Source organism: Miniopterus natalensis, chromosome 13 (assembly GCF_054644295.1).
Source record: "Miniopterus natalensis isolate mMinNat1 chromosome 13, mMinNat1.hap1, whole genome shotgun sequence".
Taxonomy (NCBI): Eukaryota; Metazoa; Chordata; class Mammalia; order Chiroptera; family Miniopteridae; genus Miniopterus; species Miniopterus natalensis.
The window spans coordinates 48,342,996-48,358,545 of record NC_142093.1 but is presented as its reverse complement, the minus strand read 5'-3'; the positions used below and the strand labels follow the sequence as shown (position 1 = coordinate 48,358,545).

Here is a 15,550-nt window from a genome sequence, read left to right as displayed (position 1 = left end):
CAGCTATTCCTGCCCCTTTTCAGCCCCATCTCCCACCTCTCCCCATGCACTCATGCCCTAGCCAGACCCAACGTGCCCAGCCCCTCCACGACCTCTGTCCAGGGCACATGCCCTTTGTCCAGAGACCCCTTCTCCCATCCCACACATCATTCAAGACCCAGCTCAAGCGTGGCTCTCTCCTGCACTGGGCGCAGGCACCTCAAAGACTGAGACAGGCCCGGCCTGCGTGGCTCAGTGGTTGAGCATCAACCCATGAACCAGAAGATCATGGGCACCTGTCCGGGTTGTGGGCTCCATTCCCAGTAGGGGGCGTGCAGGAGGCAACCAATCAATGACTCTCTCATCATTCATGTTTCTGTCTTTCTCTCCCTCTCCCTTCCTCTCTCTGATTGAAATCAATTTTTTAAAAAAGGCCGAGACAGTCAGGACCAACACACTGCTTAACTCCAAGGGGCATCTTCACTTTGGGTTCTGCAAGAATGGCACCCCCTATGATGCTGGGAGTTGTGCAACGTTGTCCCTGGGCACGGAGTGGGCATTGAAAGTGACATAAGTTACTGGGGTCACTCTTCTCCGTGGACATCCCCATGGTGAACCGCCAGATGGCGCTCCTCCACCCTTCTGGGGATCCACTTTCACAGGCAGTCCGGTTTGTGGCACTCTCGGATCTCCAGCTGCTCTTTATTCCTCCTGGCTTCCGAATTTCCTGAGACTAGTAGAGGCAGGCCCTGAGGTACATTTCTATCCCATTCTGCCCCACAGCTGGTCCTGACCACCCTAAGGCACAAATGCTTCCCACGTGGATTGTGCTGGCTCAAGAAATTGCTACCTGAGTCATCAGACCCTTTCACGATGCTTACGCTGCAAGATCACAGTCCTGCACATCTCACTTGCCGAGACCTGTCCTAGATCTGCCTGTGCCCTCCTGGCTCAGGGAGGTCATGGACTAGGCCTGGCGTCTGGGTGGGCCAGGCACATGGCATTAACAGAGTGTGACCGGGGGGTTCTGGAAAGACCCCCTCAGCATCCTGAGCCTGTGGGCAGAAGCCGTGTGAGGGCCCCCCACAGCACCGACACCTCCAAGGGACCTGGACATAAGCAATGGGACAGTCATGGCTAAAGGGCCACTCATCTGCCTTGTTTCTTTGTCAATGGGCAAAAGAAAGGGCCGGGGCGGCAGTCTGGTTGGAAGAGGGTGTTCTGTGGGGTAGGGATAAGGGAGGCACTTACAGATTTGACTTGAAGCTTTGTGTGCCTTTTTTTTGTTGTTTTTTTGGTTACTGATTTTACAGAGGGAGGAAAAGAGAGACAGAGAGAGGAACATTGATCAGTTGCCTCCCATAAGCTCCAGAGATCAAACCCACAACCTAGACCTGTGTCCCAACCAGGGATCGAACCCGCAACCTTTTGGTGCATGAGTCAACTCTTAACCAACTGAGCCACGCTGGCCCGGGCTAAAGCCATTGCTTTTGCAGCTTAATCAAAACATCAACATTTTCTAGAGACTCATTTGTTCACATTTAAGTGAGGATATTATTACAGGTGTTTATTTAGGAGATCGGTGAAGATTATAGTGGGGAAAGTGTCCCTTGGTACAAACCATGTCCTGGTGACAGGTGTGTTGGTGACCAGAGCTGGTGGAAAGCAAACTCTGATGGGTTTTATCACCCTGTTGGGCCACCCCAGGAAGGAGTGGTCAGCATGGGGTTTCTGAAGACCAAAGGAAGAGAGACTCGCAGACTGACTCCACAGGAAGTGCATGGGAAGGAAGCGGCAGGCCTGCTTCTTTAGAGAGCCCTGACTAATTTAGCTCCCATTTTATTCAAATCTTGCTCAGTTTCCACCTGTAGAGTTTGCGTAGCATTTCCTGCTAAATTTATTCCTAAACACGTTTTGTGTTTGCTTTCTGTTTGTTAACAATGACTCCAAAACTCAGTGGCTTGAACACAACCATTTTATTCTATCTCACGTATTCTGTAGATCAGGGAATGTTTTTTTTATTGTGGTAAACTGTACATAATAGAAAACTTACCATTTTATTTATTTATTAATTTTTAAAAAAATATGTTTTTATTGATTTCAGAGAGAAGAAGGAAGAGGGAGAGAAACATTAATGATGAGAGAGTCATTGATCGGCTGCCTCTTGCACGCTCCCAGCTGGGGATGGAGCCCGCAACCCAGGCATGTGCCCTGACCGGGAATCGAACCACAATCTCCTGGATCCTAGGTCGATGCTCAGCCACTGAGCACAACAGCCTGGAAAAAACTTACCATTTTAAGCGTGCAATTCATTGGCGTGAAATACCTTCAAAATGTGTAACCATTACCATTATCTGCACCTCGAACTTTTTCATGCTCTCCAACAGAAACTCTGTGCCTATTCAACAATAACTGCCTCCTCCTCCTCTCTCCTCCCAGCCCCTCTTCCTGGCCCCCGGTAACTTCTATTCTACTTTCTATCTCTATGAATTTGCCTAATATAAGCGAAGGCATACAGTATTTGTCCTTCTGTGTCTGGCTTGTTTCACTAAGCTAAATGTTTTCATGGTTCATCCATGTTGAGGCATGTATCAAAATTTCATTCCTTTTTGTGGCTGAGTAATAGTCCATCCTGTGTACGTACCACATTTTGCTTACCCATTCCTCTGCTGATGGACATTACTGTGAATGATGTTGCCGTGACTATGGGTGTGGAAATGTCTGTTTCAGTTCTGCTTTCAGTTCCTTGGATTTATACTTAGTAGTGGAATTGCTGGGTCTTATGGTAGTTCTATGTTTAACCTTTCGAAACACTCACGAACTGTTTTCCACGTGGCTGCATCATTTTGCATTCTTTGGGTCAGGAATCTGATCAGGGTCATCTGGGCAATTCTGCTCCTTGTGGCATCAATTGAGGTCATGCCATGGTACTCAACTAGCAAATGGGTGGCTTCATCACATACCTGGCCCCTTGGTGGCGAAGCTGTTAGGCTGGGCTCTCCCGGGCCTATGAGGGGACTGCAGGCTGGAGTGCCGAGTAAGCCTGGTCCCCCACCAGGCAGCCTCATGGAATTGGACTTCTTACCTGGCATGTGGACAGAGCAAGTACCTGAGGGAGCCAGGCAGGAGCTGCATGACTGATCCTCAGAAGTCAGCCGAATTCTGTTGGTTCCGAGCAAGTCACAAGGCCAGTTGCAATTCAAGGTGTGGGGACTTGGACTCCACCTCTTACCGGGAGTGGCCAAGACACACTGAGGAAGAGCATGTGGGATGGGATCTATTATTGCTGAGAATTTGAAAAATGCAGTTTGCTAGCGTTTATTTTAAATGAAATCTGCTAGGTATTTTTATATTTTACTTTATGAATGGCATCCTTTTTTCTTTATATATTCTGATTATTGCTGCAATTGATTTATGTTTGTTTTGTGATCTAAATAATCTAATCAAACTCTCAATAATTTTAACATTTACTTGCTATATCTTAGTTTAGATTATTATATTATCTGTAATAATGACATTTTCTCTTTTCCTTTCCAATAATAATGCCTCTTATTTTCTTTTTTTGCTTTGTGGAGATGTCCAGAACAATGTTAAATTGCAGTGGGGCTAATTCACAACTTTATCTCTTTCCTGATTTTAATGGGAATTACCCCAGTGTTTCACCATTAAGTATGTGGGTTGTTAGTATGAACCAGATATTTTTATATTCTATTAAGAAAAAATTCATGTATCATTAGTTACCAAGAACTTTTAAAAATCAGATATAGTTACTGACAATCATGAAAAACAAACTTCTGGGCTCATATCAAGAGAAACAATATATATTTTCCTTTTACCAATTAACATGCTATATTATGACAATAAATTTCCTGATATTGAAATGTCCTTGCATTCTTGTAATGAGCTTTAATAAGTAGCATTGTAGTATTATTTTAATATTCTTCTGGATTAAATTTGCTAGCATTTTGTTTAGAATTCTGCAACAATATTCACAGATTTTATTTACAAGATTATTTTGGCTTTGTAAAATGTATTCGTAGGCATCTGTCCTTTTCTAGCTACTGAAACAAATTGTGAGGCACTGAAGTTATTGCTTTCTTGCGGCTTTGAAAGAAATCATCTGTGAAGCCATCTGGGCCTGGCACTCTCAAAGTGGTGCCAGTGTGTGAGCGTGCATAATGTTTGCTATTCAGTGCGCAAAAGTTTATGGATGTTTTTCAAGTAGCCGACTGCCAATATCAAACACCACTCTTTAATAATGTACTTTTTCAGGCTTGAATTTTACTTTGTTTGACGCGAACACTCTAGTCTTACCTCTCTGACACTGTGGCAGACTTAACTTTCCTGAAAAAGAAAAAAAAGAAGATTAAAAATGATTTTGACCCAGTCTAAGAGTCTTTTACAAGGATTAAAAAAACCCCAAATTTATATTTATAGTAAGACAGGATCTCTCTAGTTTTATTTCTGTGTTCTTGAAACTTTCTTTTAAAAAAATGCTTCCTTGTTGAGTCTTGTTTACCATCTTTTCTTGAGTTGCATTTTCTTTCTTTTTTTTGTATTACATAGACTTGAACTCAGCTGCATATAACAGAAAACCCCCTAAAACCCAGTGACTTAAATATCATAGAAGCTTATTCTCCTCCCCCATGAAGAAGTCTGAAAGCAGGCAACTCAGGCTTGGCATAGCGGCTCTGAGGTCCTAGGCTCAGAACTGAGGTTCCTCCCAGCTTCTGCTCCATCGTCCAGCATGTAGTTTGTCTACCGGCCCTGGGTGGAGGTGGCAGCTGGACTTCTTCATTCTGCGTTCCCTGCTGCTGGCCAGCTCTGTATGGCAAGGACTGGCTCCTGGGTCCAGGGAGGCAATACTGCTGGAATCCAGCTGCCTGGGAGGATGAAACGGGAAATCAGCCTCCAACACTGTGATGGTCAATTTCCTGTGTTAACTTGGTTAGAATATGGTGCCCAGTTATTTGGTCAAACATAGTCTAGATGTTGCTGTGGAGGTATTTTGTATATGTGATTAATATTTACAACTGAAGTTAAGATTACCCCCCCATAATGTGGGTGGGCCTCGCCTGATCAGTTGAAGACCTTAAGAGCAAAAATGGAAGTGTCCTGGACAAGAAGGAATTCTGCTTAAAGTTTCCAACGTGGAGGAGATACCTGACTTGTTCTATAGATTTTGGACTCGCTACCACCCACAGTCATGTGAATCAACTCCTTAAAATCTCTATTTTCACTTTCACACACACACACACACACACACACACACACACACACACACACACACACACAGTGTCTGTCTGTCTGTCTTTAATCTCAGGACCCTTGCCCAAGAAATGGTTTTCGTCAGAGACATTGGGAATAGGGCCATGATGTCCCCAGGAGTTAAGAGGTTAATATGGGATCTTTATACACCAGTTTAACACATGACTGTGGTGGACACTGATGGGTTTGGGTGCTTAATATCTATTTACACTGTTCTTTTTTTTTTTTTTTTTTTATGTTTTTATTGATTTCAGAGGGAGAAAGGGAGAGGGAGAGAGAGAAATAGAAACATAATGATGAGAGAGTCATTGATCGGCTGCCTCCTGCACGCCTCCGACTGGGGATGGAGCCCACAACCCGGGCATGTGCCCTGACCGGGAATCGAACCATGATCTCCTGGATCCTAGGTCGATGCTCCACTGCTGAGCCATGCCTGGCCAAGCTACACTGTTCTTAATAATAGTCCCTGATTTTCATTCAGAAATCTTCTCTTTCTTCATGCAGTGTCCCTGTGATTCTCATGAGGCTGAGCCAGTCCTCACTCCAGGGGTAGCATGACAGGTTTACACCGAGCTCTGTCTTCCCTTGTCCTGGCCAGTGTGACTGGGTCAGGGACATGGCACCTGACCTAATTCAGGCCAGTGAAAGTTAAGTCCAGGGTTTTTGTTTGAATGGGATGAAGAGAGGTTCTTTCTTTCTGCTCTTCTTACCCCAGGGAGGAATGTGTTCTCTGAGCTGCGGAGCTGTACTGTCACCGTGAGCGGGGAGGGGTCAGCCTGAGAATGACGAAGCAGGGCTGAGAGATTGGGAGAGAGAAACCAGGTCCCTGTGACATCATTTGACTACCTCCATCAGCCACACCTAAAGCAAAATCTTCTCTCTGCGTTTCTCATTTACACAAGTAAATCAATTCTTTTTGCTTAAACCAGGTTGGGTACTATTTTGTTGTTGTTGTTGTTGTTTTTGTTTTTTTGAATCAAAAAACAAAGAATCCTCATGGTACACATACGCACTCTACTGATTTTTTTCTAAGAACAAGCCAGATCGAATCACCTGGCATCTGAGTAGCAGGAAACAAATAAGGGACAGTGTGGCAGGAGATAACATTTGGACAAAAAATAAGTGACTCAAAGAATAGGTTCTTTTTAGCCACTGATGCGATGCCTCAGATGAAGGTCTTGGGGTTGCACTGGTGCAGGAGTGAGAGTTTTTTTTCAGCAGAATGGCCTTTCTAGAGAATAGAATTTCTCCACAATGTAGAAAAAAGTCTTAGCTATGGTTTGGAGGCTTGGTAACCTTAAACAGCATTCCTGGGGCCAATGCCTAAGTCATTCTGATCTTGTGGACTTCTGTGAAATACATCAATTTAACATTACAGAGATAGACATGCCCGCCACAGAAACTCAGAGTAAATGCTGAAAAAAGCCAGGGCTGAGCCAACAGGGTCATATCTCAGTGTTAAGAGCTCAGAATTTCACTGGGGAGGTAAAAAAAAATAAGATCAGTGCCCTTTTAGATTTAAATCAGAGTACAGAATTCCATGATACCGTGTTTTGTCACTAATCTAGTTAACCTGTGCTTCCACCCAGACTTCGATTAGTGTTAGCTCCTCTGTTTTGCCTGACAGGTTCTGTTAGTATAGATAGATATTAATAAAGGAAGGAGCAAAGGGAATCAGACATTATTAAGCCTAAAAAAGTGGGAAGCTGTATCCAATATTTGGCCTACTACACCAGGAAGCTACAGCTTCACACACTCCCCAGGGAACCACAGGCCTGTTCCCTGCAGATTACTGGGGGGACAGATAGGACAATAAAGGAGAAATTTCTCTGCTGGGTGCAAACCCAGTAGAAGCCAAAATGGCACAGGGGAAGGTGATTCTACTAAGAGGCATGTGCAGTGAGAACTAAGATGGGGACCATAAGGGGGAGTGTCTAGCCTGGAAAAAGATCGGTTTGGATAAGGGACACAGAACCGTGGAAGATCTGGGAAATGGACTGGTTAGGGGGAGGCAAGCCCGTGAAAGTTTGGGGAGTTGATTGGCTAGGTTGAAAGGGCGCCTGGTCCTTTCCCAGCCTGAGATAATATAACCCAAGCTTAACAAAGCGTCTCTCTCTGTAACATATGCTCACCCCATTCGTTGGTGTGTCCTCTCTCCATAGTAACCATGCAGCCCTAATAGCTGCTTGGGGTCTGGTAGCTGCTCGGACTCCAAGCCTGGGCCTGGGCACAGTGCTAGCTGGAGCGCAGATAGGAGGGAACAGACTAAGCTAGCTGAACTGGGACAGAGACATGGACTGAACCAACGGCACGAAATATCTGGACACTGGCCCTATTTCTGGGCCCGATGAAGACAAGACTGGACTTTCCCACAGTGGGACAGAGCTGAACCTGGGACAGCCCGTGTGTTTACTTCAACTTCAATCAACTTCACTATGCCACAGCCTCCCATACATGGGTCCCTGGAATGCTTTCCTTGCCACTCCATGAAAGAAACCCATTTCCACTGTCAACAGTTCTATTAAACTATGATGTCTTGCAAGTTCATCCTACCCTTCCCAGAGACACCCACATTATCAGGTTCTTGTTTTACTGTCTTTCTGTACAATGTCTTGGCCATTAAATTAATTTATAATACTTATTTGGGAACTGTAAAATCTCTCTCCGAAGCAGTCCTGTGTTTCCCAGTGTACTCTCTGGGCAATGCCCTGCTTATACGATGCTATGGTCTTCCTTTCTGGAGCTCATAGCGTAGAAACAAAGTTACATAGACCAGTTAAGTTTCTGTTTGTCAGATGACGCTTTCTGTAATTGCCCACACGATCTGAAGTTTTACTAATTCTCTATCTGCAAAGACTTTTGTTTCTGCCCTGGTTTCTTATCCTCACAAGTCAGTGGTATGCCAGAGCACTAGCTTGCAACAGCCCAATTGTAAAATTTTCAGAAGATAGTAAAGCTGGTTGTTAAGTGCTAGACAGCTAGAAATTGGCAATATTTACACCACAGAAATTGGCAAATGCTACAAATCCACTCCTACCCACCTGTACCCTGAACTGAGAGCTGGTTGTTAAACATTTACCAGCAGACCACTATATACCGATTCTTCTCTGATTTAAGTCCTCATTACCTCCCACCTGGACTATTAAAATATCCTGCTAACCAGTATCTCTGCACTCAGACTCTTCTCATTCCAGATGATCATTGTAGAATACTTTTGAGTACAAGTAACAGAAAACCCAACTACAAATTTCTTAAATACAAGGAAATGTATTATTTCACATGACAAAAAGTTCATAGAGAAGGCACTTTCAGGAAAACGCAGCAGCTCAAAAGCTCATCAAGTACTTAGATTCTTTTAATTTTTCAGCTTTACCAGTCTCTGAATGTTGGAATTTACCTTCATGGTGTCAAGATGACTGTCATGGTTCAAGTACCACACCCTCACACAATGATGTGTGTGACTTTTCCTTATGTCTTTCACAAAGAGCAAATACAATCTTCCCAGAAACCCCCTAGCAGGCTTGGGAAGAATTGTAACCCACACCTATTCTTATATCAATCACTGCAAGGGTAATGGAATTACCACGATCAGATCAGACCACCGGTTCCCAATCCTTCAGAAACAACATCTTTTGTAGCAAGTATTTTATTTCCTGAAATGAAAAAAAAAGATAACGTAACCTACCCACACAATACTTTATTATTTTTATTTTTTTAAATATATCTTTATTGATTTCGGAGAGAGGAAAGGAGAGGGAGAGAGAGATAGAAACATCAATGATGAGAGAGTCATTGATCAAGCCTGCAACCGGGCATGTGCCCTGACCGAGACTCGAACCCCGGTCGCCTGGATTCTAGGTTGATGCTCAACCGCTGAGCCACGCCCGGCCGGGCCCCACACAATACTTTAAAAACATAATTCAATACAAACCCTAAATGGAATATAAAAGTGAAATAAAGAAAGATAATTTTCTGCCCTGGCTGGGTGGCTCAGTTGGTTGGAGTGTTGTCTCGTACATCAAAAGTTTGATTCCCAGTCAAGGCACATACCTAGGTTGTGGGTTTGATCCCCCATCGGAGGCAACCAATCAATGTTTCTCTCTCACATCGATGTTTCTCTCTCTCTCCCCCTTCCTCTTTCTCTAAAATCATTTAAAAAATATCCTTGGGTGAGTATTAAAAATAAAGATACTTTCCAAAGAATTGTATATATTTGCATTTCAACATATACGATAAACTGTATTAAAAGTCCCCATCATTTCCTGCCTTCCTTATAACAGACTTATACACCTTGGCCTGATGGCATGTGACTTGCAGTGCCTCACCCAACTGATGTCAGGCTTGCTTTATGATTTGCTTTGGCTCAGGTAACGTGAATGGAAGTGCCCCATCTGAGAAGAACTTGGAAAGCACTGCATGGCTCTGCCATTCCTCTTTCCTTCTGCCATAGCAATAGCAAGTCCCAGATAGGGCTGCGAGTATTCTGTGAGTAGCGTGTTGTAGTGAAGGAGAAATAGAAGAGTTTTTTCTGCACACCTGGTGTGAGGAGTGAAGTGAGGGTAGAGAGGAGAGACACAGGCATGCGGTTTTTATTCAGGGGAATTGACAGGAGAAGGCGGGGAGCCCAGTTATCTAAGGAGAAGAGGTGTTTTCCTGAGGGTGAGAGTAGAAGGGTAGGAGAGCAATCTGGGGGATTGGAAAGTGTTGGGAAGAGAGGTTGGGTCCTCGTTTTACTCTGGACCACATACTCCCTGAGGTGTCCTCTGTTTCCCCAGCACATTGAGCAGTACGTGGTACATACTGAAGGGGGGCGGGGAGGCAGAGAAAAGAGAAAGAGTGGGCCCGGGGTGCTTCAATGCTCTCTGATGCTCCAACTCCTGGTTCTGGTGCTGTCTCCAGTATGATTCTCATGTGATCCCTTGGGATCAATCACAGATGGGGCCTAGGGAGGTGGCTCTCTTGGCCAATGCTTGGATTTCTGGTCCTATCTTCTGGGGTTTAACATGTCTAGAACTGCACACTTGCATATAGCTCCAGAGCCGGGATAGGTTGGGGAAGAACAGAGCTACCTTATAAATCAATGTGGCATGATAAGATTTCTGAAATAATGCACCCCCTCGCGTATCCACATCCCCTCTCCCCACCTGTCCTGGTGCCATCCAATTGGCTCACTGTCTTAGAGTGAAACAATGGAGGTCTCCTCCTAACTTATGTCTTCTTAAATTCTTAGGAAGAACAAGGCTCTCATCAGTGCTCACAACCTCAGAAGAGAGAGGATTTCCTTGGGAGGGGCTGAGAAAGTCATGGGAATCTTCTGAAGATACAAGGAGATGGAGCTCTGTAGCTGCTGTCTGGTGTAAGTCCATTGGGGTTGAGGAGTCTGTGGGGTCTGAGGGAAGAGGGCCTGTGATTTACATCCAAGATGGAGTCCTGGAGAGGAGGTTGGGTCCAGAAGAGGCCTTAAATGTGGTGTGCCCAGGCAGGACACTGAGGGACCATGAGGGGCACCTACGGAGTTGGGGGGAGGACCCCTCAGCAATCAACCTTGCAACAGTTTCAAGGACTTCAAGATTTGCCTTCTCCATCTCCTGCCCTCTCACACCTCATCTCCCTACTTCTTACTAACTCCACTCCAGCTTTTTGTTCATCCTGAGAGGCCTTCAGCACATTCTTTCTTTCTTTGTCAAAGCCTTATCACATTCTTTAGGTCTTGGTTGCAACCCCCAGCCCCTCCACCTCCTTCCTGTCTTGACCACCCTCATGACCATCTGATTGAAAATTGTAGTGGCATTCCCAATCCCTCCCCACGCCAGCACTCTTAGCCTATAATCAGTAAAAGCTCCAGGGGCTTGTTGCACAACAGCCACTAAGGCACAACAGCTACTAAGTTGTCAGCCACTAGTTGAGTGACAGGAGTTGGGGCAAGAAAAATGACTTTATTTGGAAAGCCAGCAAGTCAAGAAGATGGTAGAGACTAGAATCCTAAAGAACCACCTTGAAAAAGTAAAGAATTCAGGCTTCTTTTATGCCATGGGGAAGAAGAAAATGAGAGGGGTTTTAGGTCAGGAGGTGATTGATGACCAGACTTCTGGGTTCCAGCAAGGGTTGGAGGCGGGGATGGTGAAATTTCGCTTTTGGTCAACAAACCCTGGTTGTCATGGTCCTAGTCACCAAGTTCCTGTAAGACTTTTGATAAAGTCATGATTTTTGCACATACCTTCCTTATCTCCTTGGGGAAATAGTTTTGAGCTGGGAGGTTGTTTCAGTAATTTCTGTTACAGGTTAGATTCCTTTAATGATTCGAATATCTGTGCAGCACTAAGCGTAAGTTGCTAACCAACATGTTATGCAAATTCGGCAGGCTTGAGCAGGTGGAGTCCGAAACAGTCGGATTATTTGATTCTATTGTAAACCCCTTACGCATCATCTTCCTCCGAAGTTCTTCTCACCACTGGCTCGAAGGCTGTAGTGATTTCTTGTTTCCTTTTCTTTAACCTCCCCAAAATAGACCCCAACAGGGTCAACTACAAATATGCTTGAAGTAGTGAACCTCCATGAAATGTTTGACACAACAGGATGTTCCCAACATTAAGCTATAGGCTCTCCAGAAGCACACCCTTGGCCCCAAATTCTGGCTTCACTACTCACTAGCCGTGTGACTTTAGCAAATCCCTAGTCTCTTTGAACCTGAGTTTCCCCATCTATAAAATGGGGTAACGGACATATTGCCAACTTAATAGAGTTTCTGAAATTAAAGTTCCTAGCACCATGCCTGGTCAATAGCAGACTCAGGAAAGGGTAGAACCCCCTCCCCCCTCCCAAGGCTCACCACTTACCCTCCAAAGCACAGGCCTGTCAAATTACTCCTTTATGCAAAACAGGCAGTGGCTCCCTCAGCCTAGGTGTCCCCAGACTCTGGTCTGCCATGGCTGCCTGTCTCACCCGTTGGATTTTAGACTGCACCTCATTTGAATTAGCTTCACCCAGTGTCCAGCCTCTTATGGTCAGACAAAAATAGGACAAACCCCTAAGTAATCTGTCCATTCCTCCCTCCTTAAAAATGCAACTCCCCCTCAGGAGTCACAAGCCTGTTTGTTCTGCTCCAGCCTGCCCTGCAGCCCCAGGCACTCCCCTCCCCCTCAGCTAGGTCCCTTAGGGCTGGCCTCCCCTCTCCCCCTTTGGTTCAGAGGGTGGGACCCTGTGGGGCTGTGCAGCCAGGGCCGCCCCTCCCTCATTCCCACCCTTCCCGCCGATCCCAGTCCAGGACGCGGCTCAGCCAGCACTTCCTGAGGGCTAACCCCTTTGTGGAAGGCTCTGAGCCAGGGCTAAAGCCGGGCTCCCCATTACAGCACCCCTTTTCCAGATACTGGTTACTCGAGGTCTGATGGCCCTGCTCTCGGTCGCCTGGATCCCGCCTTTTTGTTCTAATGCCTCCCCTTTTTAGTTCCAGGAGAAAAGTGTCTCGGAGGCTTTGTGACCTCGCGCCCTGTCCCAACATCCCGGATTTTGTCTTTTCCCCTCGGACTTTCTAAAATCACTGGTTCTCTCCGGCGTCAGGCAGCTTTGAGGAGGCCCGAGGGGAAACCGTGGGACCGTAACAGCTTCTCAAAAACAAGCCCTGCGCTTCTGGAGAAGCATTTTCCAGAACGACTGGAGTTGCATGTTACACGGATTGCAGCAGAAGCAGAAACTAAGCGGGGTAATTAATACTCATGAAATCTCACGGAGGAACAGGTGGAGTGGAAATTAAAAGGGCCCCGCCGCGCCAGCCGTCTGCGCTCCCCTCCCGCCCCGCAGCAGGAAGTCCGACTTCCGCGCCCGGGCTTTGCCGCAGCGGCGCGGCGCGGCCCACGCACACCCCACGAGACTCAACACAGGCCAGTCATGCCACGAGGTGTGTTTTATTTCGTTAATCATACAAATAATTGTCTACAGTATCCCAGGGCAAACCGGAGAATTTGGCAGTCCGATTAGGGGGGCGGGGAGGGGGGTCCCCTCGGAGACCCACAGGCCGGTAGCATGGGCGCGGCGTGTCCGGATTCACAGTGCAGTCTGTCGCTCGTGTCCATCTGGCAGGTGGCTTTTTCTCCACGTCACGACTGGAGTCCCAAAGATGATGGGGGTGGGGAACCCTCCAGGTCCTTAGGAGATTTCACTCCGCTTCTCCTGCTCGATGGCTGTGGAGAGCAGAGAGCGGGGCCCTGGGGTGTGAGGACGGACACCCTGCAACCCCCCCAAACCTGGTGTGGACCAGGACCCACGAGGAGTGGGGATTTGGAGGCAGGCTTGGGGCTGGGAGACGGCGCTTTGTTAAGAGAGAGGGGCCCGGGGCCGCCCAAAGCAGCGTCCACGGGGTGGGGGCTGGGCGGCGCGGAGGCGGGGGCGCACTCACTCTCTTTGGTCGGCAGGGTGTTCTTCTCCTGCGTCTCCGTCTTCTTCAGTTTCGCCTTATCGAAGCTGGCGATTTCCCCCATGTCGGGCTTGTCTGCCATTTTCTTAAAACGATCCTAACGGGCAAACAGGCAGCTGGCCGGAGCCGGGGCCCGGCGCTGCCCTCCGCGCTCCCCGCCCGCGCCTCCCGACGTGGCGCTCCAGCCGGCGTTCCCCGCAGCCGCGAGGCCACGGAGCCGGCGCGTCCCGCACCCTCTCCGCAGCCCCAGGGCGTGGCCGGTCGGCGGGGACTCCGGCCGGGAAAGGGCGCCTGGGCGGCGACAGCGCACATTCTCGGACCCGGCTCGGCGCCCCTTCCCCCCGCCCACCGAAGGACTCCCCACCCCGAAGGACCCCCGCCGCCAGCAGCGCTCACCTTGGCCTTCGCTCCCAGACGGGGTCTTTAGCTCCCACTCGGGTCGCTGCAGCAAGAGACAAAAGAGCGGCGCCCGCCCCTCGCCTTTTATACGCCTCGCCCCGCCCCGCCCCTCGGCCGCCGCAGCGGGGGCGGTGCAGTCGGGGGCGGGCGCTGCGCGGGCTGCTCGCTTCCCGCCGCGCCCTCCGCGGTACCCGGCGGGGCTGGGCGCGGCCCTTCCGGCCCCTGAGGCCCGGTGGCCCCCGGCACCTTTTGCACCTTACTCCTCGCACCCCGCGCACCCCCCCCCGGCGTGGAGGCCGCAGGTGCCACCAGGGTGGTCGCTGGGCCTTCGGTTTTCTTTTGGGGCTGCCCTGCCCTCCCTGGGAATTGGCTGCTCACCCGCAGAACTGCTCATCCCGCACTGCTCACCCGCAGAACGAGCGTGGGGGCCGGGGGAGCTGTGTGTGTGTAGTTGTGGGTGTGCAGGCTTGCACGAGCGCTCAGCAGCATTTCCTGCTCGCAGGAGACGCGCACCCCACCCTTGCGCAGTGGTCTCGCGCCTAAAGAATCGGAGCAGCGGGTCCTGGAGATGAAGAGACCAGGGATGGGAGGGGGAGACAGATAAAATGCAGCTCTTTGCTCAGCTTGGGGGCTGGTTATCTTCTCTTCGGCCTCTCCCTTCCCTGAGCTGGGCTGCGCCGGCGGGAGTGGCGGCGGGGGCTCCCCAAAAGCTTGTTGCAATACTGTCTGAAGGCTGGTCGTGGGAGTAGGCTGTCCCGAGAGGGCTCGCTCGCGGTGTACCTTCTCAGGCCTCCCAGGAACACTCTGTCCGAGGGTGCGGTTTTCCTCCTTGCTTTTAACCTTGAAGATAACCCTACAAACGGTCTCGTTTTTCTTATTAACCCATTATTGGAGTGGTATAAGGCAATTATTAAAATCTTTCTTAGAAAAGTTGTGTTTTCAGCCTGTGCAACATCTTTAGATACGAAATTCCATGGATTACCAACCCAGGGGGTGAAGCTGGTCATTGTTTCATTTGTCCTGAACTTTCCTTTTTTCAAGTGTCAAGGAGTGTTGCCAAGCTCTTTTAAAGTGGCCTTTGGTGGAAACATCCTAAATTCTGTCTGGTGCCTTCCTGATTTTATCTGCTTTTCCACATTCCCTCAGTGTGTTTGGAGCAGAAGGAAATAAATTTAGGCTTATGCGTTTGATACACCAAACTCTGAGTGACCTTTGGCAAGTCTTCTCCTGCACCTCAGTGTCTCCATCTGTAAAACAGCTTTGGCAAAAATCTTAAATAAGATCAAGAACAGGCGTAAGTGGAAGCTTACTATGGCAGCACTGTTAGAAGGCCGTACTCACACTTGATTAGTGTATCATTCCACTACTGCCCACCATGCTGTGTAACAAACTACAAGATTTAGCTTAAAACAACAATCGTTTATTCTTGCCCATTCACCTGCTGCTGGGTTGAGCTAGGCTGGGCGTGGCTTCTAGCTGCTGGGTGAAAACCAG

The 15,550-nt window shown here is 48.0% G+C and overlaps 1 protein-coding gene across 1 annotated transcript; it reads right to left on the bottom strand.

The window, feature by feature from the left end:
* Positions 1-13,129: 13,129 nt before the first annotated feature.
* Positions 13,130-14,117, bottom strand: TMSB10 (thymosin beta 10). Its single transcript, XM_087823862.1, has 3 exons — positions 14,054-14,117; positions 13,640-13,754; positions 13,130-13,424 (listed from the first exon to the last, which is right to left on the bottom strand). Exons 2-3 carry the CDS (start codon positions 13,737-13,739, stop codon positions 13,390-13,392), a joined length of 135 nt encoding a protein of 44 aa, XP_087679988.1. The 5' UTR covers positions 13,740-13,754; positions 14,054-14,117; the 3' UTR covers positions 13,130-13,389.
* Between the last annotated feature and the right edge of the window lie 1,433 nt (positions 14,118-15,550).